The 23,212-nt window shown below is 34.2% G+C and overlaps 2 protein-coding genes and 1 non-coding gene across 4 annotated transcripts; 1 reads left to right on the top strand and 2 right to left on the bottom strand.

Moving 5' to 3' along the window:
- The first annotated feature begins 4,583 nt into the window (after positions 1-4,583).
- On the top strand, positions 4,584-6,122 carry LOC125807604 (SAGA-associated factor 11). The gene is made up of 3 exons (XM_049487342.1): positions 4,584-4,740; positions 5,222-5,533; positions 5,631-6,122. The coding sequence occupies exons 1-3, from the start codon at positions 4,606-4,608 to the stop codon at positions 5,808-5,810; spliced, it is 627 nt and encodes a 208-aa protein (XP_049343299.1). The 5' UTR covers positions 4,584-4,605; the 3' UTR covers positions 5,811-6,122.
- A 301-nt stretch (positions 6,123-6,423) lies between these two features.
- Positions 6,424-6,539, bottom strand: LOC125808087 (U5 spliceosomal RNA). The gene has a single exon (XR_007441686.1). It is a non-coding gene; the product is annotated as a U5 spliceosomal RNA (small nuclear RNA).
- A 2,846-nt stretch (positions 6,540-9,385) lies between these two features.
- LOC125807558 (6-phosphofructo-2-kinase/fructose-2,6-bisphosphatase) lies at positions 9,386-22,221 on the bottom strand. 2 transcript variants are annotated; one of them, XM_049487292.1, is made up of 23 exons: positions 22,036-22,221; positions 21,887-21,950; positions 21,421-21,716; positions 20,654-20,863; positions 19,879-20,088; positions 19,681-19,776; positions 19,421-19,519; positions 19,310-19,339; positions 18,666-18,719; positions 17,711-17,764; positions 17,558-17,635; positions 16,625-16,716; positions 16,481-16,538; positions 16,305-16,379; positions 14,895-14,942; positions 13,667-13,764; positions 13,457-13,532; positions 11,869-11,931; positions 11,681-11,772; positions 10,893-10,961; positions 10,721-10,784; positions 10,557-10,622; positions 9,386-9,603 (listed from the first exon to the last, which is right to left on the bottom strand). In XM_049487292.1, the coding sequence occupies exons 1-23, from the start codon at positions 22,216-22,218 to the stop codon at positions 9,529-9,531; spliced, it is 2,250 nt and encodes a 749-aa protein (XP_049343249.1). In that variant the 5' UTR covers positions 22,219-22,221; the 3' UTR covers positions 9,386-9,528. The 2 variants fall into 2 exon arrangements, with proteins under 2 accessions (XP_049343249.1, XP_049343250.1); XM_049487293.1 differs by having other exon boundaries at positions 19,879-20,085.
- Between the last annotated feature and the right edge of the window lie 991 nt (positions 22,222-23,212).

The raw sequence follows: 23,212 nt of genomic DNA, 5'->3' as shown, positions 1-23,212 counted from the left end.
AAGAATTCCATCTAGTGCATACTTCTTTTGGAACTTTTCTATATTCAAGTCCACATTCTTTACAACGATTTTTAAATTCTGTAAATTCTAGCTTTTATTTTAGCTTTAAAAATTCAATTACAAGCAAGTCTAATTTTTTCACAAGAAATTCCAAATTGAGAAATACCATCTTTTACTATCAAATTATACACATGTGCGGCACACTTAATATGAAAAGAATCATTATCAATTGGACAAAGTCTACATTTTAAATAATCAATTGCTTTCAAATTATTAGAAACATTATCTAAAGTGACACTCATTATTTTATCACATATTCCATAAAATTGTAAAACAAGGCCATTTTTGTTGCTATATAAGCACCGGTTTTAGTTTCTTCAACATATTTATATCCTAATATTCGTTTTTGCATGTTCCATTCATGGTCAATCCAATGGACAGTAATTGTAAAATAATCATTACCATTAGGACTACGTCCCATATCAGAAGTAATAGATAATCTACCATCATAATAAACAAATAAATAACGAAGAAAATGACAATATTCTTTTTGATATTTAAAAAGATCACTTTTAATTGTACTTCTTGGAATACCTTCATAATCTGGGTTATACAATTCCCGAATATACTGAATAAAACCAGGATGTGAAGGAAATGAAAAAGGCAAACCATAAACAACAACCATTTTAGCTAATTCTCTACGATCTTTTTCTTTACTATATGTGCGGTGTGTGCTTCGGCTAGCCGGGTTAGTCATATTTAATACACTTTGAACCATATTAGAACCTCCAGCTCCCATAGAATTTTCAGGTTGAGGTATTCCATTTCTATTAGCCCTTTCTATATCATCTAGGCGAGCAAATTCTTTATTACATTTTCTCAAATGTGTTCTTAGTCGTCCCGTTCCCCTTTGTGTACCCGTATTTACATGTTTCATGATCAATTTACATTTCGTGCAAGTAACAATAGTTTTTTCCTCATTTTGCACCAAAAATTTTCATACTAAAGATCTTTTAAGACGTACAACGGTCTTTGAAAAAGTAGGTAAAGAGGGGACTTCATCTTGTTCCGGTAATTCGGTAGCCGGACTAGTAGGGGTAGGGGTCTCATCATCTTCCTCATTTATTTCTACTTCCTCATCTAATTCTTCCTCAAAATTAGTAAAACATCTATTTAAAGTTTCATGATCTACTACATTTTCGGAATTAAATTCAATAGGTTGTGAGTCTCGTGTAAAAGAAGTTTCATCAACATGAGTATAATCATTAGTATTAATTCTAAATCTAGGAGGTGACAAATTTTTAGAATTAGAACTACTTCCTCCTCCCCTATTATTTTTTCTTTCCGACATTGGTCTTTTACCACTATATTTTTCAAAATTCATGTTCAAGTTTAAAATAATTAATATTATGAAAAACAAGCAAAGATAATATAACAAAAAAATAAAATAACTTAATTAATAAACAAATAAAAAATTAAAGTTGGAACGAATGTACCGAACGTCTACGTAAAAGTAGACGTATAACCAAAGCCGGAATTGAGAGATGCCAATTGAAGCTTCCAATTTACTTCAAATAAATCTCCGAAATTCGAACTCCAAGTCAATATCACAAAATAATAATTATGAATTTATGAGAGATTGAAAATTAAGAGATTTTATAAGATATTAATGAAATAGTTTGTGAATTTGTGATTTAAATGAAAAAATATGATATATTTATAGTGTTAACGGGTAGAGAGGGGTGGGGGGGCTGTTTGGAGCCGTTTTGGGCCCCAGCCCAACGGCTAAAAGGGCCCAACGGCTCCTTATCGTTCACAAAAAAAAAAAAAAAAAAAAAAAAACAAATTTACCGTTGAACCGGACCGGAACCGGTTCTTACCGGACCGGATCAACCGGATAAAAATCCGGGTTCAGTTTCGGTACCGGTTCCGGTCCGGTAAGACCGGTACCGGTTGAACCGGTACCTATAAGACCGGTTCAACCGGTACCGGTCTTACCGGACCGGACAAAAACCGGTCCGTTTGCCACCCTTATAGTGGAGTATGTCTAATTATGTAGTTTCTACCTAGAAATATAATTAAAAAAATAAAAAGATTACCCCGAATTAGGGGTGTCAAAATGAGCTCAAAATAATTTGAGAGTTCAGTCTCAATTCATTCAAGACTTAACCCATCATTAAAGAATCTTCAATCGAGCCAATATAATCTGCAATTTCTAACCCATTTTTTAAAAAAAATTATTTGCATTAATGTAATGTATTATCCTATATTAAAGGAAAGAATTATTTTTTTTTTAACCAAAGGATCATGAGCCATTTATTATTGGGAAAATTGTATGAAATAACAAACTATTAATTCAAATTAAATGTTATAGTCATAGTTTATTTTAATTGTAATTTGCAGCAAACATCCCATTTTTTTGCCATTTGATTTGGTATACAATTAGCCATTTTATACATTTCGGTATAAAATGCATTTGTGTTTGTGTAAAGCGAGAGAAAAATATATATACAAATACAAATACATATATTTTCGTCATATACACTTATAATTATACAAATACAGATCTTATTATACAAATTACAATGTATAAATGAATTTATACAAAACTGAACAACTTGTATAAAATTGAATGTTTGTAGCGAATTATACAAATCAAAAGTTCCATATCAAACATAAAATTTGCTAATTATACAAACTATAATTATAACATACAAATATAATTTGTATATTTATTATATATAAACGTTGCTCTTGATTATTAAACAAAAAGAGTACAGAAGGCCCAAATCAGATTGATCCAAACCCAAGATAAAACAACAACAAAAAAAAAAGGGGCAAAAAATCTAAAAACAGTAAAAAGAGGAAAGTAAACAGTCACTCTTCTCTGTCCACCAAACTTCAACAAATTCCATCTTCATCTTCTCTAATCAATCGAAGATGTTGGCAAACTATAGAACCAGTGAAGGTATAAATTACTATTTACGGTCTACTCTCTGTGGTATCTTTTGACTTGATACGATATTTAAGAAAAAAAATGAAGACTTTTAAAACTTAAGATCTAAAATAATTTAATATTTGTGTGCATGTAAACCATTTTATCAAGGTAAAATGAGAATTTTTAAAGTTAAATTATTTACGATTATAGTAAAACCACATTATTTTTAAGACGGACTAAAAAGGAAATAGTGTCACATAAAATGGAACAAAGAAAGTATTTTATATCTACTAGGATTTTTTGTCCATTTGTAACTTTTTTTATTTTTTAGAGTAAAAATTCAAAATTGTAGTTATAAAAGTGTTAAGTAATAATATGTTAAAATTATTAAGATTAAACGAGTTAAATTGAGTGGGTCATGACCCAACCCAAATTTTAGCTAATTTGAGCCCAAAATAAAGTGATTCAACCGATTTCTATTGTAACCCATTTAATGCCTCTACCCGAATGCGCCTATCAAAATACCACACGAGGCAGTTTACAAAGTAGCTGACCGTAGAGCTCCAAATTCCCGACCCGACCCGACCCGAACATTGAAGCCCATCGTCCCTTCTGCCCCTGTTCCTAAATTCAGGTACGAAATTCCCAACTCCTTTCTGTTGAAGGAACAATCTTCTTTCTCGATCTGTAAGTTTTTTCTTTATGTTTTGGTGTAAGTTTATTGCATACGTTTACTAGATTTGGCAGGGATTTTAATCGGAAAATTGCAGATCGGATGTGGAACAGTTTGATTAAATTAGTTTGGAATTAAGATTTTATTGATTGATGCTTGATCATGGTTGAGATCGACTTTAAACTTCTAAATTAATCGAAATGAAATCCAGCCGATGGATTAAGTTTGTATGAACTGAAGTAGCTTCATTGAGCTGGGGAAAAAAAGGATGTCTATGTTTTTTTCATTGATACTTGGTTTGGAATCTTCAAATCTGTTGCAAATTTAGTTGTTGGTAATGTGCTAGTGCTGCTGTTCACTAGTCAGACTTTATCATAATGATGAGAGCATATAACTCGAGAAAATCACGAATCCATTTGTTTGTTAAGATTGTATTTTCATTTTCTCATATAGTATGTATATGACACAATCTGAAGATATGATGTTAGATTGGAGGTTATGGAGGACATGACTTAGGTTAGGAGGTTAGGTGATAAAGCATTGTCATGCTTATCCTTTCATTCCGGTAGTCGTAAACTCGTACTGTTTCTCTGGTAGTTTCTTGTCCTTCAAATTTTGTTACTATCTCTTGTACTTTGGTTATCGCATTACTTTGTCATGTTTTCTATAGTATTTTGCCATGATCTTCTCTTCATTTCCGTTATGTGTTTCCTTAAGTGGAGAGTCTATCAGAAACAACCTCTCTCACTCCCAAGGTAGGGGTAAGGTCAGCGTACACTCTACCCTCCTAAATCTCACTTGTGGGATTACACCGGATATGTTGTTGTTGTTGTGTAGTAATGTATCTATAAAATCAAGAAGATGATATAACCAGCTAAATTTGTAAACTTATTTTTCCTTTACACATTAACTGGAGAAAAATCATGAATCCAACTTGTTTGGGCCTGTGACATAGTTGTTGTTTGTATTTTTTTTTCCTATTCTCTTCTTGATCATGTTCTGTTGTTGTCTATCTAGGTTGCAGGTTTTTTTCTTGTGCCGAACCTTGTGGTGTGGATTTTATTGTTCATTGATTTCTGAGGAGAGATTCATGTCGGCATCAAATGAGGATAACATCTCTCAACCACAAGTAACCCACATCTTAAATGAAACCAGAAACTTATATTTGCTGGTTATCTTGCTTAATTGCTATAGTGAATTGTATGCATCAGTTGCTTCTGAAGGCAATTAGTAGAATCTTGCTATTATTTGACTCTATTGTTTCTTCTTCGTGTGGGCAAGCATGCTTTTTCTCGTCTTTCCCAGCTTTTCTATTGATTGCATATGGTTTTTGTTTTTATGTTTACTTTACTCTTAAATTTCTGGATATAGACTGTTCCTGCCCTTATTCCCATTGATGATCAAAGGTGGGCCTCGGGGTTTGGAGGCAGGGGTGTGGCACTCCTTATTTAAGCTCAGTTCCCCTATGTTTTTTACAGTTAGAATGTCTTGTATATGGGTCAATTTACTGTATTCTACTTCAGGCTTTTCTTGTTGATATTTGACTGTTAGTCTGCTTTGTGATTCTTGTTGATATTTAACTATTAGTCTGCTTTGTGATCCATGTGCAGTTGTCCGCTCATGTTTTTGATGAGCTTCTTGATTCCATCATTACTGATGTTGCATCTGAGTGTCACCGCGTAGCGAAACTAGGCCTTGATCGTAATTTAGAAGAAGAGGAAGAAGAACTTCGGTTGTCTGCACAAGCCCGGGCAACAGTAGCTGATCCTAGCAACAGTAGTGAAACAAATGGCAAATACGTCGTAGATATATTTGGGCAAACCCATCCTCCTGTTGCAACTGAAATATTTGAATGTATGAATTGTGGCCGATCTATCATGGCTGGGCGATTTGCTCCTCACTTGGAGAAATGCATGGGAAAGGTATATTCTTTTTCTATTTCAGTCGCCAGTCTCAAATTACCTCTCATCAGTTGATCCAAATTATTTTCTATTAATACTTGTATGCACTTGGCCTCAGGGGAGGAAGGCCCGTCTTAAGGCAACAAGAAGTAGCACTGCTCAGAACCGATATACACGAGGCAGTTCTGCTTCAACCTACTCCCCTTATTCAACTCCCACCAGCACGAGTCGATTACCAAATGGAAGTTCCGGTGTTTCAGGTCATGAGTACTCAAATGGCTCCTTAGAAGACTTGTGACATGGCCTTGGATGGATGCAGTGGTGGGGGCTGATTCATCTTCAGGTGAAGGATTGAACTGAGAAGACAACCCACTGTTGTTGCATCCTATCGTGCCATAAGAGGAGCTGGTGGAAGTAGCTGTACTGGTCCGTCATACAAAGCAGATGCTGCTCATAGTATGGTTAGATAATAACTGTATGAAAACATGGGTTTCCCATACAAATGGTTTATAGTACACATTGACTTTCACAAGAGAGATGAATAGCATTAGTTTAGTAGAGATTAACAGCATTGTAAAGGAGATCTCACTGTCTGTCTCAATATTCTAGTTCAAAGCTAATGCCTTCTTTTGCAAGTTTGGGGTTCTATTCTTGGTACAATTGAACTGATAATAACATGACCCATGTAACGAAGTAAAATACTATATGCTTTGAGCCTATGACTTGATCATAACATGGCGTCATAATGTCTCCAAAACTTTGCCTAACCCCGCACCCCATCCAACACTAAGCTGACACAAAAATGGCTCAACCAGCATAGAGATTTAATTTTAGAAACAACTTCCTAGGGTTATATGTGCAGGAAATTTACCCAAATTCACTGAAGAATTATTATAACTAGAATTGTTGGGATCCTCAGTGAAGAGAACCCCTCCAAAAATTGGCGTATGCCACTATTTGCAACGCACACACGGTATTCTTTAGTAAAAGGCGAAAGAATAGTTCGCTATGTGTTCATTGCGTGGCTGCGTGAGTATAACAGAAATGAAGGAGCGCTTTATATATTCCTTCTAGCCTCTCTGTTCTTCGTATGCACTTCGATGTGGGACTTTCTACTTACCAGGTTTCATTATTAAGTACCACTAATGGGCTCTGTTATCTATTGGGCCGAGTCCAAGACTTTGAACGACCCATATTTTTGAGGAAAAATTACTTGCAAGGGTATTTTTTAATAAATAATTACTGATTTTAACAATACTTTTTATTTATTAGTATCATTTTTAGCAATACTATGTTAAAATTGCTATGTATTAAAAGTGAATTAGGTATGCAATATATATGTATTATAATTGGTTTTTTAAAATATATTATGCTTGTTTGGTAAAAAATTGACACAGTGTTTTATAAGTGTATAAAATATGTGATCCATCAATAAAACTTGTATTATATGTGAATAATAAATTGTTCTTGTAATATGTATTAAAATTGTATTATAAATGTATTAAAACTGATCAAATGAGAAAAAAATGTTATTGCTATAAATGGTAAATATTTTTTGAATGTGTATATTTATGTAAGTTTCCCTTTTGAAATATCATATTATTTATGAACTTTTTAGATCGCCATGTAAAGATTCATTTTGTGCAAATTAAAAATTACAATGATTCCAATTTTCACTATTTCTTTGTTTGGGAGACCTTCAAACATGTTTTACAATGAAATTTCATTTTTTACAAAATTTACTTATAATTATTCTATATCTTTAAGTTGGGTAAGAAAACTAAGAAATCTGTTCCATTGTCCATTTTATGAGGTTCTATTTATCCATATTAATAATGATTTTAGCATTTACTTCCTCAATTTTCAATCCTGAGTTCCTGACCACTTTTTAAAAAAATAAAAAATTGTGATACTTATTTATTTTTTATTATTTGAATCCATGGTGTATGGGCAATGGGCCTTATTGCTGCTACTGAAAATAAATGAAACAGTTGACAATGCAGTAAACCAACTCAAAGAGAGTGAGTTTAATTACTCTTCTTTTTTTTTCCTAAACAAAGAGAGGGAGTTGGCTGTTGGATTTATTGCTACTATGTGATTTAAAATAATTTAAATATAAAAGATTATCTGTCTTAATTTTCAGATTATTAATTTCACCTACTGCTGTCTGCTGAGAATTACTTATACATATCTTTTAGTAAGCAATTTGATAATATTCGTTTTTATTGTTACAATATACAAGTTAAAAAGACTACAAACGGTTTGATCCATATATAATAGTAATATAATGGCATAATATAGACAAATTTAGGAGTTAAATTTACTTGGTTTAAACTTTAGATTCTAACCATTATGAGTTTAGAATCTCAAATTCATCTAAATTTTAATAAATTTAACGTAGAACGGATTTCTCCTCGGATATGCCATATTTCTAATGACATTCTGATGGAGCTGTCCATTTGAAATTCGCGTTTGTAGTTATATTTTTTCTCCATCTGTCAACAGTATTCCCTCCGTCTCAATTTAAATATCTTACTTTTCTTTTTGATTTGCCTACAAAAATGTCATTTTTATATTTAGTAAGTTTTTCAATTTTAACATTCTACGTGACAAGTTTAATAGTACTACAACAAGATTTAAAAGACTACACACATTTTTAATTTAAGATCACGAGATTCAAAAAATCTTCATTTATTTCTGAAACTTTGTGCTCAGTCAAACTAAGACACATAAATTGAGACAGAGGAAGAGAGTATTAATAAGTAGCTAGACAGCAGAATTGTCTCTACTTTTTTCCCACTTCCATTATTTGAGTTGCTCGTTATTGATCAATTGGTCATGTCTTTACAAGATACTCAAACTTCAAACTGGTACTTCAGTGACCTCAAATTAATAACCTCACATTTCCAAAACCATGGCCTTTCAATTATTTTTTTCTTCATCTTAGTATTACTTGTTGCCTTCTTTTTCTTCTATTTTGATTGTAAATTTAACTTCTTTTCTAGTGAAATATTGAGCTCACCACCAGATGCAAATGCAGTTTTGGTACAAATCAACAAGGGACTTGATGAAGAAACTATTCAAAAGCTGCCTGTTTTCTTATTTGGTGAGACAATATGTAAGTTAGATAGTGTTCAAAGAAGTGATGAGTGCCCAATTTGTTTGGGATTATTTGGAGATGATGAAATGGTTAAGTTATTGCCTTATTGTGAACATGTATATCATGCTCAATGTATTGATAAATGGCTAATTGGTCACTCAAATTGTCCTTTATGCCGAGCTTCTCTTCATCTCAACTCATCTATTACAAGTTCAGAAGTCGTTGCATGATTGCTTCCATCAACAATGAAGAAGTATTGACCATCAAATGGAGTGTATTTTATTTCTTTTGTATTTTTACGAGTTGTACTATCCCAACTTGTAAAATCCTCTTATTGACTTGATATAAGTGCTAGTTAACTGAGTATAGCAAGTTGTCACTATATTAGATCTCTAGATTATTATATTATGATTGATTTATAGAGTTACGCGTTATTATAGGTCAACTTAACCTGATAGTTAACAAATTCTTTATAGTGTCAAACTGTCAATGCATTGAACATAAAACATAGATCAGTTTTTTTCTTTTGGCTAATTAAGAAGTAAGAAACATAGATAACTTCAAGATTCAATAGTAGGATTATAGGCAAAGTTGAAAATAAATTTAATCTTGCTACTTATGACACTTTAAATTTCTATGTGAATTTGGAGAAGGGGGAAGTAGATATTTAAATTTATCATCTTCAAAAAGACCATAGTAAGAATCCTTCGCGAAATCACAAAGAAATTAAAAGACTGAAAAAAAAAAAAAGAGAAGAAGGGATCGGAGAGTGCAGAAGAAGATGAAGATGAAGCCTTCAAATTGATACACTTTGATGTCAAACACTCGTCGATATACAATTTTTTGGGTATCAGTTGCTACAATTTGAATGAGAGAATTGCTGCATATACGTATTAGAAAGTCAAGTTGCAATGACCTACATCAGTTTGTATCTCTTCTCCTGTACTCCTGTAACCCCCATTTGTATCTCTATGATTGTGTGAAGTGGCATCTGCAAGTTTAACAAGGAAAAGGGTACAATAAATGGATCTTTCGACTTGTTCAAAGGTCACCACATAAAATTGCACAAAGCATAAATGCAGAAACCATCACCTATACGGCTATAGCCACTACAAAACTTTGCCTCGTCTTCCAGCCATTAGAATACATATGTATGGCTTAATATATCGATAGTCTTGAACTTTTCTGTAAATTTCATTGAACAAGCTGTAGTTCCAGTGTTTAAATGAAATTTACTCAACAAGTTTAAGGGACTGTTATGCATTAAGCCTATAAATGATCAGCAGACACTTCCAACTTCAAGGCCATTTTCCTGATTAAATGATGAGTAATGGGTGTTTTTGGTATGAACGGAAATATTTCCCAGAAAATGTATTTTCCGGAAATCATTTTCCAGAAGAAACTGTCTCAATATCCAACACTCTCTAAAATTTTAAAGCTATTCCAAATGAACTATCAGAGTTATACATAAGCAAGGAAAGTTGTTTTCTCCCTCTTTAATGAAATATATTTTTCATTGGTATTCTGTTGCCAGGAAATGATTTATTTTTTAGAAAACATTTTCCTAGAAATATTTTTCTTCATACCAAACAACCCAAAAGATAACACCAATAATGAAAGTTGTATGCTCAACCTCTTTTTTTAGAATCATGTCAGTAACTTATCTACCCTTATTTAAACCAGGGTGTCATAGAGGAGCCTTAATGAACTTCGTTTCTTTCAGCAACTTAATTAACCAATTCAACCAAGACAGATGAAATGAAAGAAAGAAAAAGTAACTCCGCAGCTTGCCCAAAGAAGATAAATATCATTTTCATGTCTAGAAGATATGTTCACTATGCTTTAACTACCAAATTAGCACGAATAGATATGTATCCCCATTCATTGTGGAATATAATATAATGATCCTCTTCAAAGTCTTCACACGCAAGATCAAGTAATTACCTCTATGTGTGGAATTTCACTCAAAGGCCTATCAGCAAAATAAGCATACAAAGCCCTCAATACAGCCTACAAAAAAAATTAGAAAGAGACAATCTGAAGTCATGCACATGCTTTATTGGCATGGAAAAGCGAGATATTTTAATGCTTCAGCAACATTTACCAACCTGGTGAGATACCACCACCACTGGTGCTCTTTGTCTTTCAAGCTCGATAATCACCGGCTCCAACCTGCAACATGTTGAATGTTAATTAGAACAAAATGAGAAAAATGAAGGATTCTAAATTTAATGTATTGAAAGTAACAAACCTTTCAATTTAAAGGGTTAAATAACAAACCTTTGTATGACATCAAGATAAGATTCGCCTCTAGGGTATCTATACCTCAGCTTGTCCTTTTTGCGTGACCTGTATGTATAAATAAGTAACAAGCAATTTGACATAGCCAATTGATATTTTTTTTAAAAAGAATACAGTGTTGTTCATTAGTGTATTCACTACAAGAGAATGGTGGATTCATTTCTTCTCACAAGTAAGCAACATACTGCTATGAAAACATGTGAAGAGAAAGAGTAAATCACACAGCCAGTTAGAAAATAATGAAGCAGAAAAACCCTATGATTTCCAAGGAGATGTCTTTACTCCATATATGAATCTTTCATCAGTTGTTCAACGAATTCCCAAACTAGGAAAGTGATGGTCTTGCCATCACGGAAGACCTTTTCCAACTCTAACTACATTTCAAAGCAGTTCAATCCAGTTGATTTTCAACACCCGTTGATTCAGATCCTTATCAGCTAGAATAAATGCCTTTAGATCTTCTCAGATTTTTTATCTGGTAACTGACTTACAGATAGATACTGAAAAAAGAAAGAACTATGCCACTGGGGCAACTAATCAAATTAAGCTCGTTAATTAGACTCCAAACAGACTCTGTGGTCAATTCTCTGTCTTAGTAATATCAGTTTTCTGTAGCTGATGAGGCATATCTTCCCTTCAGTATGTGTTCATAGTTTGCTGACTGTTCCGATAAACACCACAGAAATTCTACTTGGATAAAACCCTACTAGGTCACAAACAAATGGATAAGCTTGCATTGCGAAAGGTAAAGAAGAGTTATAGCATACTCATATTCTTCGGGCATATTTTTCTTTATTTCTTCATAAGTCATCCCGTCACATACACCAGCATTTATTTCATCAAGGGCTCGCCATTGTATCTGAAGAGGGAGTGAGGGAAAAGGAAGAACCTTACTTCAGGAGAGTTAAAGACATGATTTAAAACAAACAAACACACGATGGTTCAACAAGCTAACCTTGGGAAACCCAGCAATTGGACTAGCTGTCAAAATTGTTCTTTGCAATGTGCTGGTCCATATCTAAGTCACAGAATATATAATAGAGCATTTTATTTTTTTTGAGATAAAGGTAACTGTGTATTCACAAAAGGCTCATCATCAAATAAATGATGAGCATAGGTCACTTACAATCTCATCAGAGCATATCATATAATAGAGCATTTTATACAACTTTTCTCTAGCATATATAGAATAAGTTGTGCAGAGTAAGCACTACCAGCTATCTTCAACTGTTAATGATCTGTGCAGAGTCAGCAATACGTACCGAAAGCCTAACAAACCATCAAGGTACTTAAACAGGGCCCTTTTCAAGGAGAAATATAAGAAAAATAGAAACTTTTGAGCTTAATAACTCCTAGAGACCATAAAATCTTTATATGCTCATACTTTTTTTAAGAAGTACTCTTTATATGCATGATTATGCTGATTTTTTTCTTCATGTGCATTATGTTCTTGAAAAAAAGTAAGCTTTTAATTCTTCAAAAGCAAGAAATTTGAGATATCATCACATCGCACATTCCCAAAGATCAGCTGCAAGACCGCAAATCCAATTCTTTTAAATCACCTCCTCCCAACCCCCACAAAAAGTGAACAGTGCCTGAATTTATTTATTATTTCTTGATTTCCTTTTTGAGGAGAACGTGGATCTTTTTGTGCAAACAGGTGTATTAAGCTGCTAGGGAACCACATTTTCCATATAGGGATTCCTTAAATCTTAAGATCAGTATAAAAGTTTGACATCTGTCCTACTAAATAGGAGTAGCTTAGTTACGGGCTGATACTAATTTTTTAAATTCTGGAAGTGGTGCATCCCGTATAAGCTGAAAAAGTTGGCTGCTAATGGTTCATGCACTTTTGCTTTGTGATTCTTAGCAACCATTAATCCTACTTCGAGTTTGTGTAAGAAATGATAGTAAGTATAAGTACTGCATTTAGATCCTTTTACTTCAAAATTACATCTGACATAGGAAGTTACGAATATCAGAGAAAGCTGCGATCATGCTTCTTCTAGAGAGCTAATTTTCCAGTTGAAAATATCAGGCCAAAAAAAGAAAAAAGAAAAAAGGAAATAGAAAATGCTTGCTCGCCTTGGGGGAAAGATCAAAGGTCCCTGCTCCTGGCACAGATTACTATCCAAAGCACGGAACTTCAGTTCTTTTTCTTTATTAACTTATTTATTTATTGAGATGTAGTTATCAGGAAAAAGGAAGTGCTTTCATCAACGATTAAGGAAGCTTTCTTCTTAAGCCAGAGAACACAAATTGATTCAGAACAGGTTTCAAAATGATGAACTAGATTAGTCATTAAAATTGAAGAACTAGATTTTCTGGATATGTTGACAGTAACATAATAAAAGAATGCTTTTCCACTATTGCTTTAAGCCCAATCTTTCTCCCAGCCCTCCCCAACTCACCCAGTGATAGCTCAATCAGATGCTGTAGGTCAGTTCCCATTCGTATATTTCAATAAAAGCACTAGTGGAAGTTGGAAAAGAAAAGGGAAAAAAAAAAATTATACAATTGAAGCATCAGTAGGTAGAACTTACAGAAGCGGCCTTTTCATTTTTCAGTCGTTTTTCAACAAAATTGGCAAGCTTCTTTGCATAGAGCTCCCCAGTTTCACTGTTAAAGAAATTTGTCAGTCAAAAATTTGAAGCTCCATCGATGTTCAAAAAAATGTTGTCTTGGACAGTATTAGATGGATTATAAAATGTTCACATATATATATCATCTTCAAGGTGTAAGAGGATACAAACCTTATCGCAGTGTCACCACCAATTCTGCCTCTAACATTGTACAAACTCTCTCCATGCCTTGTTAGCAAAATTGGACGGGGTGTGAGATGTGTATTGACCTGCATATCATATCAATCTGATGGGCACTTCCAACAAAATTTAAGATCAAATGAGAGGAGCAAAATAAACAATAAAATGTCTAGATCAGGCAAATTGCCATCTTGCAATGAATGCTAGTGTGTTTGACCAGTTCTCTTTCTTTCCTTACTTTCTGGGATAAGTGGAGGGCCATGACAAATGTGAAAATCACTCTTATGCAAAATGAGAAGCCCCGTCACAAGAATGTGCCAGGTCTTTGTTATACATTCAAATGATAAAGGGAACACCAGTAAAGAGGACCTGTTCTGTACAGCATGGAATTCTTCCATTTACCAGTGTGTACCAGTAGTCATATCATCCAGTAGCAAGAATACTAACTCTGCTCCCAAACTCTGATTTTCAATCTCTCTTTTCTTGAAACCCTAAGAACAGATAAGACTTTACTAAGGTGGTAACTGTTAAAACTTACACATTGGTTGAGAGAACGGATTGTTGTCTCCTTATATGGTCTTGAGAAATTTTCACCTCATGAGATAACTTTTAGGCCCAAAGTTCATTTTCTTAATAGCAGTGTCATCAAAGGCGCGCTTAAGCCCTAAAGCGAGGCTACGTATTGAGCGCTTTGCCTTGCTTAATGTGTGCTTCAATATCGTCATCAAGGTTCTAAGGCATGCTTTCCCTTGACAATGAGCCTCTTCTGAAGAGGCAACACTAAATAATTGATATTTCATTTTATTGTTAAAAAAAATTCAATTTCTTTATTCATATATTTGGCATTAATGCTTATAATTATTAGTCTTGGACTAAACATATATATTTGTACTTTTTTCTCCCTTTGCGTCTTCATTCATTAACAGTCACGCTTTCTTTCATCTTTGCACTTAAAGCCCCAACAAACCGTAAGTTTTTTTGCGTTTTTTTCTTTTGATAACACTGCTTAATAGTAACATCTGTGGATGTGAGTTTATTCCAGTCTTTGCTACTTCTGTTTTTCATTTGTATCTATTTCATGGAGTCGGGCATTACGAGAAATAGAAGCAATTCCTTCATTTCTAGCTACATTATTCAATATAATTCAGGAGATGCCTCAAAGACACAGTAGTCTATCGGAAAGAAAAGAGACCACTTAGTAGGATGAGCAGTAACTTACCAAGAAGAAGACAATCCTCCCAGGAAGATAGCCACTAATATTATTTACCTGCACAAATAGAACTAACTAATTAAAGAATCTGAAGCTGAATAAATAATTTCAAGAGACTAATCTGGTAGGATCCATTCCTCCCTTGGAAATCTGAATTGAATTGCACAGAAACTTAGTCTATGGTTGTAGCCAAGTCTAGCCGCCTATCAAATTTTGAAGAAAGTACTCCTCCGTTCACTTTTACTTGTCACATTTGGACTTGCCACTCTCACTAAAAAAACAATGATTGAGATGACTATTTTGCCACACTACCCCTATTAATTGATGTTTAGTATTAGGTCTTGGAAAATGATAAGTTAAAAATGACAAGTAAAAATGAAAAACTATTTCTGAAATAGTGGATAAGTAAAAGTGAACAGAGAGAGTAATATATTATACAAGTGCATGGATGTCTCCGGTAATACACTAACACATCTCTTGATCTTACACGAGTAATTAGGATAACACTAGAAGAATCTTGACAGTGGCACAAATTTCCATCAATTTTGCGAATCAGTCATTAATAAACTTATACAAGCCTCACTTCATACTTAACTGGAGATGCTACCAACTAGTAACTCAAACAAGGCCAGCCTAAAAGATTGACAAATTTGAACACTGCTGCATAGGCATATTAAGAAAGAAAGAGAAGGTCCTGTAGCCTGTTCTGATTGCTCCCACCTCTCTTTCCTCTTTAATTAACTGAACAATCCACTGTCAATAGCTTTCGAATTCTTACTGAAGCCAATCTAAACATCGTCTGCACCATAGATTACATCTTTTCTCCAACTCCTAAAACTCGACATGAAATTGGTACTGAAAAGTTTATGTCAGCCTGTAAAAAGCATATAAACCAATTTTATACAGAGTCCTTCACTATCAAACTGTTTACCCGTCTCCAGACCGCCAAAAGATATATAGCTCTCACTGAAGTTAAATGCGATGAAATCTTAAAGAAGTCAGAAGAAATATAACTTCATATTCCTTCAAAAGACTGAGATAATAGGGTATTTTGAGGTTATAAACCAACTTATAGGAAGAGTTAGAGGTACAAGGCTATTGAAAGTCAAACCGCTTAACACTAAGTTAGCCCGATGAGGGGAAAGAAGTAACCCTAGTTAAAAGTATGAAACCTAAGACCTAAAAACCCTTCAGAGGCACAACCTACCACTTGAGCCAAGCCTCATAGGTAGCTCACTGTCGGTGGAATAACACAAAATCATCATGAAGAAATCAAGAAGTTTAAATAAAGTCCACCTTGGAATTAATTCCTTGGACATAAAATGCAATATTTGCTAGTTGCTACCAATGCTTACATCGACCTTTTGAAGTGTCCTCAAATAAACAACACATGAAACAAATCAAAATAAGGTCACTTACTTGTATTTGTCCTCCATGACCACTGACCATATCAATCATTTTAATATAAGAACCTTCCTCTACTGGCTCATAAACCTTGGAGAAAAGAAAATGACAAACATTACATAATATGATGTTAAGCATTCATAAATAAATATGACAAAAACAACCATAATAACTATGATAAATAATATTACTTTTTCATAATTATCAAGGCGATTCTTGAAGTCCCTGTATCCAGCTTCAAAATCTGGCCTGTATAACAAATTAACAATGCCAACTATGTAAGTTCTTTTCTAACTAATATGAGAAACACCAAAAGATACAGCAAATTATCATACTCTTCAGCATAGTCTGGACTTTGTTGAACTTTGAGGCGTATGTTTCTTTCAATTAGTTTAGGATCATTACAGAGGGTTTCCAAGAAAATTATCTGCATGCAAAGCATCACAGAATTCAAGAATGAGAACTAAGAGCAGATAAACAACTTAGGCTTCTGCATATGGATCCACAAAATCCACCAACAAGTATCATCATAAAATGTACACTTCTCTTTTGGCTTGTCTACAACCAGTAGTACATAAACATAAAGAATGAATTAAAAAAGAAAGAAAGGACTAATCTGTTAAAAGAAACTACTTAGACACATTAAAGCACTGAGATACATAAGTGGGTGATGCTGCAATTTTTGAAGTGCTAAGAAACTAGAAACACAAGTTGGAGTGACTTTGTTGATGCTGCAATTTTTGAAGTGCTAAGAAACTAGAAACACAAGTTGGAGTGACTTTGTTTCAACCAACAAACGCAGTGCCATGCAACCGCCACTCCAAATAAAGTAATAAGGGCACGTTGACTTAATCACTATAAGGACTTCAATGTTATCTCGACTCCCGCACCCAACTCATGGAAACAAAATAAGGTATAGTATTAGATGAAACCGCTATTTGTAAATATTAACTATTGTTAAAGAACTTAACTCAAATCCTGCAATTGCACTTACATAGATGAGAATTAAACACATCTTACAGTTCTTTTATTTTGTGATAACTGAGAAATCTTCGAGGGTCGTGGTTCAAAATTCAACAGGTTGCATGTCTGCCCTTCAATCCTTCTCCGCTTAAATATCAGGTTTTTATCTATGACGTGTGTGTAACCTATACAGCGCTCGCTCTTACCACTAGACCAAAGCCTTGGGAAAAAAATCTTACAGTTCCATTGAAGTAAACTAAGAGCAGTAACATACTAACACTTGATGTACATCAATAAGAATTCACCTTGCACTTTCCCTCAGCCATCTGCATAAGCATATTCCTTCTTTTCCTTGAGCTATTTGTGGCATCGAAAATTCCTACCTGCATTCAGTAATGGATATAGTTATCGAAAACTCAGAAACAGGTATTGTTCCATAAAAATTACAGAAGACTTACCTGACCACCCTCTTGCATCCAAGCGATCATGTCTTCCATTGCAAGGGCAGCTACCTAGTAGCATGTGATGTATTAAAACTATGTGAAAAGAAGAAAGTCAATTCAACGAATAAATTAAGTCCAATGTAACTACAAGAGAGATTGATGATGCACTACAACTCAAAGTTTTATAACCATTAGCCCTAGGGATAATGCAATAATAAACTCCTACCATGGCTACAAGAATAACAACAATAGAAATTTCTTTAAAAATTACCAGTCATACTGTCAATAAATGGGCCTATGGCCATCCATATCTAAACCCCAAAATCCTAGAAAGTAACTTCTACAGCAAGATGAGAAAGCAACATGTTCTTTTCTACAACACTCTTAATCCCCGTTTCAATATATGTTGACAAATAGACAAAGAATGGGAAGACAAAGACCTCCTCTGACTACATTACGTGGAGCCTACATCTCCATTTCAACAGCGGAATGTACTGCCCTTCTTAATGCTCACCCTCTGACCTTCCTGGCCTTGCTTCTTTCCTCTAAAATTCCCCATTGCTTCAAGTGAGGTCATCCGACACTGCTAACTGATGTATGTACATAATAATCACAAACTCACGATAGAATGACACTGTTTAGAAAATAATGTGAAGTAATTATCAGTTTGGGATGGAAGTAAAGCCTTGCTGAACCCCACCGCCTCCAATCCAAACATGTGTACTAGCTGAGTTATAACAGGCAGGTGTCAAAATCCTATGTATGGAGGATGGAGGCCAAAATGGGGCAGGGAAGGGGAAGGGCAAGACATATAAGGGGGAAGGGCGAGGGAAGGAGCACTATGGTGAGTCGTTACAGGCATAGCATTCAGTATACCCGCCCAAACCCTGCCTCATGTTCAATCTAATTAAGATGATTTCAGGCTTCTAGCAAACAGACAATACACAATACCTATTCTGACAGAGTTTACCTCATTGCGAGCCTCCAAGCCTTCTGGATTGTCACCTCGGAAGAAATCAGCAGTCTGCGTCAACAAGATACACAAGAAAATGAAGTTCCACAGATTGTATTTCAATTAATACGAACTTACAGCTCCTAGGAGGAGAAGCTCCAATAAGTAGTGTAGTTTTTTATGTTACAGTTGATACTTAAGGAACTACTTTGAACCTACTACCAAAGATAAAGGACCATTTTTGTCATTTTTATCATTTTCTCCATTTCATGGTGTATGCTTTCTATATAAAAGATGTCCACGGACTATTAACTTTGTCTCTTCAGAACACAAAGGATTGAAGCCGCTTTTAGATCTTTGATACAATTACTTATTGTAATACCAGTATGAAAGAAGTGGTAGTAGTACTTTGCTGAAATGGACAACCCAAAGTGTCAAATGTTTTAGATGTCATCTGCAAAATAAAATCATACCACCTAAACCAAAAGGCCACCAGATAATGAACCTTAAATGATGTCTTGGCAAGTGAATTCTCAGTTTAACATAGTTTTCTATACAAGAAAGATAACAGTTCTTTTTTTCTGTTTTTTTATACGTGAGACGGCAGTTCTATTTGACTGCAGATATTTAGAAAAATAGTTCAATTCAGGAATTTAAACTACCTGATTACTTCCGTGCTTGAGTCGGCGGTACTGTCACAGAAAAAAGATTGGTTAGTTTCCTTACGTTTGCAAATTTAGGAAGACATTGAAGAAACAAGTGCTACAATTTACCTTCCCAACATTGAAGTGCTTGGTGTCATGACCTAACCATCGAAGATACCTAGTAAGCTTAGCGGCAGTAAAAGTTTTGCCACGAGCTGGCAAGCCAACCTGCAAGAAGCATAAGCAAATCCTAAGATCATTCATTGCATAAGATACTATTCCAAGAACATAGGAAATCCAATCCGAGAGCACAACATCAGCATCAAAGTTGACAAGCTTACACCAAAACTAACGTGCTTATCAGTTCTTCATCATAAAAGAAAAAATACCAGAACGATTGCTAGATGCATGTCTTCCTTTGGCCCAAGCATCTGATCAGCTACAGCTCCAGCTGCAACTGCTCCTGCAGCAGCTGGCATCACATTCTAAACAATTTAAAAGAATGATACATCAGATGCATAAACCAAGATACAACAGATATTTTATTACAATATTCATCACAACGGAAACATTAGATTTCTACACACCTTGGCATCTGAATCAGGCTTGAGATCAAGAGTAAAACCGGTTGTACTGGGTGATTTTACTAGTCTTGGAGATCCCACACCCCTATCTACAAGGATTCCCCTGTAACTATCTTGCTTTTGCAAAGACGAGAACGCACCCATGGACTTGGATTCAACCGTACCAGACCCTGAGGGGACTCTAGTTGGATCCGGGACAATTACTTCCATCTGCTGGATGACAGAAAGACGGCATAATGTGAATCAACTGTGGCTCTTAACCAATGAGGTACAATTTGAAAGAAAATGGTAATACATGTAGAATGAATAAAAGCATAAGGTTGGTAAATTAAGTAGGGAGAACACTAGTCACATAACATGCATGTTTCCAGCGAATGTAATACCTTCTGTGCATAATATGGGATAAAAATTTAAATAGCCTCTATGATTGGTTATATGAGTGTCAAAGATGCTTACTATACAAGATTTTTAGCTGGAGGATGAAAAAGATTAGTATATAATATAAGTACCAGGGTTGAATAGCTTTTTCATTTTACTGAGTAAAATGATGATCATTATCATGTATTACAAAAATGCTAATGCCTATTTCTCTTAAATTATGGGAATGCATTACAGTGAAACACTTATCCCAAAAAAAATAGTCAGAGAATTAGTAAAACTCTGAATCTCAAGCGCACTTTGGGGGTTTGTTTTGTTTTGATAAGAATGGGATAAAGATAGACAAAATCTCAAGTCCTATAGTCAAACTAGACCTCAAGTCAAAAGGCACCACGAGAACCTTTATTGTAGCAGATCGATCATTTGAAGTGTGACCATCTTTTGAGGAAGGCCTTGGAATGATAGTGCCATCTGTCCCAGAAAATACCCCTTTACGTGTTAGAGACCTAGGAGTTTCTGTCAAGTTAGCAGCATAAACCGGTGCAGATGTTGCTGGAGCAGGGACAACATAATGTTCAAGATCAAGCTCTAGACTAGCCGAAGAGCCATGCTGTCAAGAAAAAATGTTTAAAATATAATTAATATAATTAAGGCATATATGAAAAACATATCCAACTGCCAAAATCTATAGAAACAACCCTGGTAAGCAATATTCATCCACAGACATCTGAAGAAGCTAAAAACAAGAATAATTTGACCAATAGACAGAAGCAGAAAAACTAGGAGCACTGATAAGAAACATGAAAGTCAATAGTTTCCTCAAAATTACACATATAGTAACAAAAAGCATAGGCTAAACATCCTTATTCAAAATTAAAACATCTTCAATATCAAAATCTGCAACCTCATTTTACTCCTAAAGAAGAGCAAATTATCTCCCTTTAAATTTAAATGTACAATATCTGTTGATGCAATAACCTGTAATATAGTTTCTCACATTTGCACCAAATGTGAGCACAAGGCTTCTGAGCTCCAGCATGTTAAACAAACACTCATTCACATGGAGAGATCATCTAACAAGATAGTAAGACAGTAATCACAGGCATCTAGCACCATGGTTACAAAGCAGCATTTACAATTAGCAGTCAAACAATAGCAACATCTTACCTCTGCACCCATTGCTGGTGTCGAATTTATGCTAACATCTGGTACTCCTCGAACAGTAGAAAGCCTGCGATTTTCCTGAAAGGCCCTCCAACTAGCCGCAAGGTCAAATGGTGAAACTCTGTCTGCTTTAACAAACACTCTATATTCAATAATCTCTTCATTTTCCAGCTTAAACGAGGCTGAACGCCCATCACCTTGCAACGTTCCAGCAATAAGTACACGGTTTGGGCCTTCCTCCACTATACAAGGCTCATGATTGTACTTTGGCTTCAAAAGGAACTTAAAGTCCAATGTCTCTATACAAATAAAAATCAATCAATCAACTACTTCCCAATCCCTATTTAGTTCGGGTCAACTATACTAATCCTTCTATAACTCCATTCCGCAAATCCGCAAATGAAATTACCATAGATTTTCATTCCATGAATTAACCACAAATTTAACAAAATCACAATAGTAAACTAACCGTGATTACGAGGAACAACGAAACTCAGTTCCCACATAGAAGTTGATTCCCGTTCCATCGGAAGCTGATAATGAAAAACAAAACTGCATTAGTTATTAATCACAAAAATCAAAAGGAAAAACTGAAAAAGGTGAGAGTGATGAAATTACAGCTTTAGATGAATCCCATGAGCCAATTAATGGAACGGAACCATAAACATGAGGAATGAGTTCTCCTTTAAGCTTATAATTCTCCATTTTCAGAGAAACGTAAAGCTGTCCTCCTCCATGATCTTCTCTATCTTCGCTGCCATGCGAGCTACTGTCTGTGTTCTTCGATGAACCAGTACCCATTTTTGCTTGAAGCTACAATTTCTCTCCAAACAAAAAAAAAGAAAAAAGTATTCCTGTAGGCTTATGTTAACTGAATATAGTAATAATAAAAATTATGTAATTAAAGTAGTCGTCAGTTGTGGATAGGACGATAGGTTTAAAGAGAGACGGAGATTGCAAGATGAGGAAAACTGAGAAAAAGAACAAAAATTGAAATGGTTGGTTAAATTTTTCCTGTTTTGATAAGAATAGAATTTGGGGGAAAAATATTTAATTTTTAGGTTAAGGCTATAATAATGGAAAATGAAAGTTGAATTCTATATAGGATTTGGATTATACCTTTGAGTGACGATTAATCAATATATATTTATCATGAATTGATTGGAGTTGCAGATTGATAATTTGCAACTCCAGTTTTGATGCATTTCAAATCAAAGAAAATTTATGAATATTTTCATCTATTATATGTTTTTATGAAAATATTATTCCTTATTTGTTTGTTAGAACGCGATTGACGGGATGAAATTTTTTGTGTATTAATTTGTTAATATTATATACTATAAAAAATTGAACAAACAATAATATATATTTCAATAAGGCATGAAAATTAGGTTGGAGACTAGTAGAAAGTAGGTTTTTAAATTTATGTGATGTTTCTCTTTCTTGGAGATGTTGATTTTAGCTATAGCTAGTAAATTTAATTAACTACTAACTTATATCATTTCATTCTTGACAATCCATGCAGCACATTTTGATACTTTTTCCATTATTCTGATTCGTATTTTTATATAAAAGAATTACTTCATAATTTAATGATCGAACAATCTTTTTTCTTTGTTATCATGTATGAGATCAAATAAATTTGCATTTGATCAAATACAAATGTATTAAAATATATATTATGAACATTTATAGTATTTTCATAAAATGTAATTTTAACTACTCCTATATGTTTTTTGTTTTAAGAAAATTAATGAATTCATGTAGGAATACAAACATAAATTGAATGTCTAAA

Source organism: Solanum verrucosum, unplaced genomic scaffold (assembly GCF_900185275.1).
Source record: "Solanum verrucosum unplaced genomic scaffold, falcon-dt-bn FXZP01000183.1, whole genome shotgun sequence".
In the NCBI taxonomy this organism is placed as follows: Eukaryota; Viridiplantae; Streptophyta; class Magnoliopsida; order Solanales; family Solanaceae; genus Solanum; species Solanum verrucosum.
This window is presented reverse-complemented; position numbering and strand designations above follow the sequence as displayed.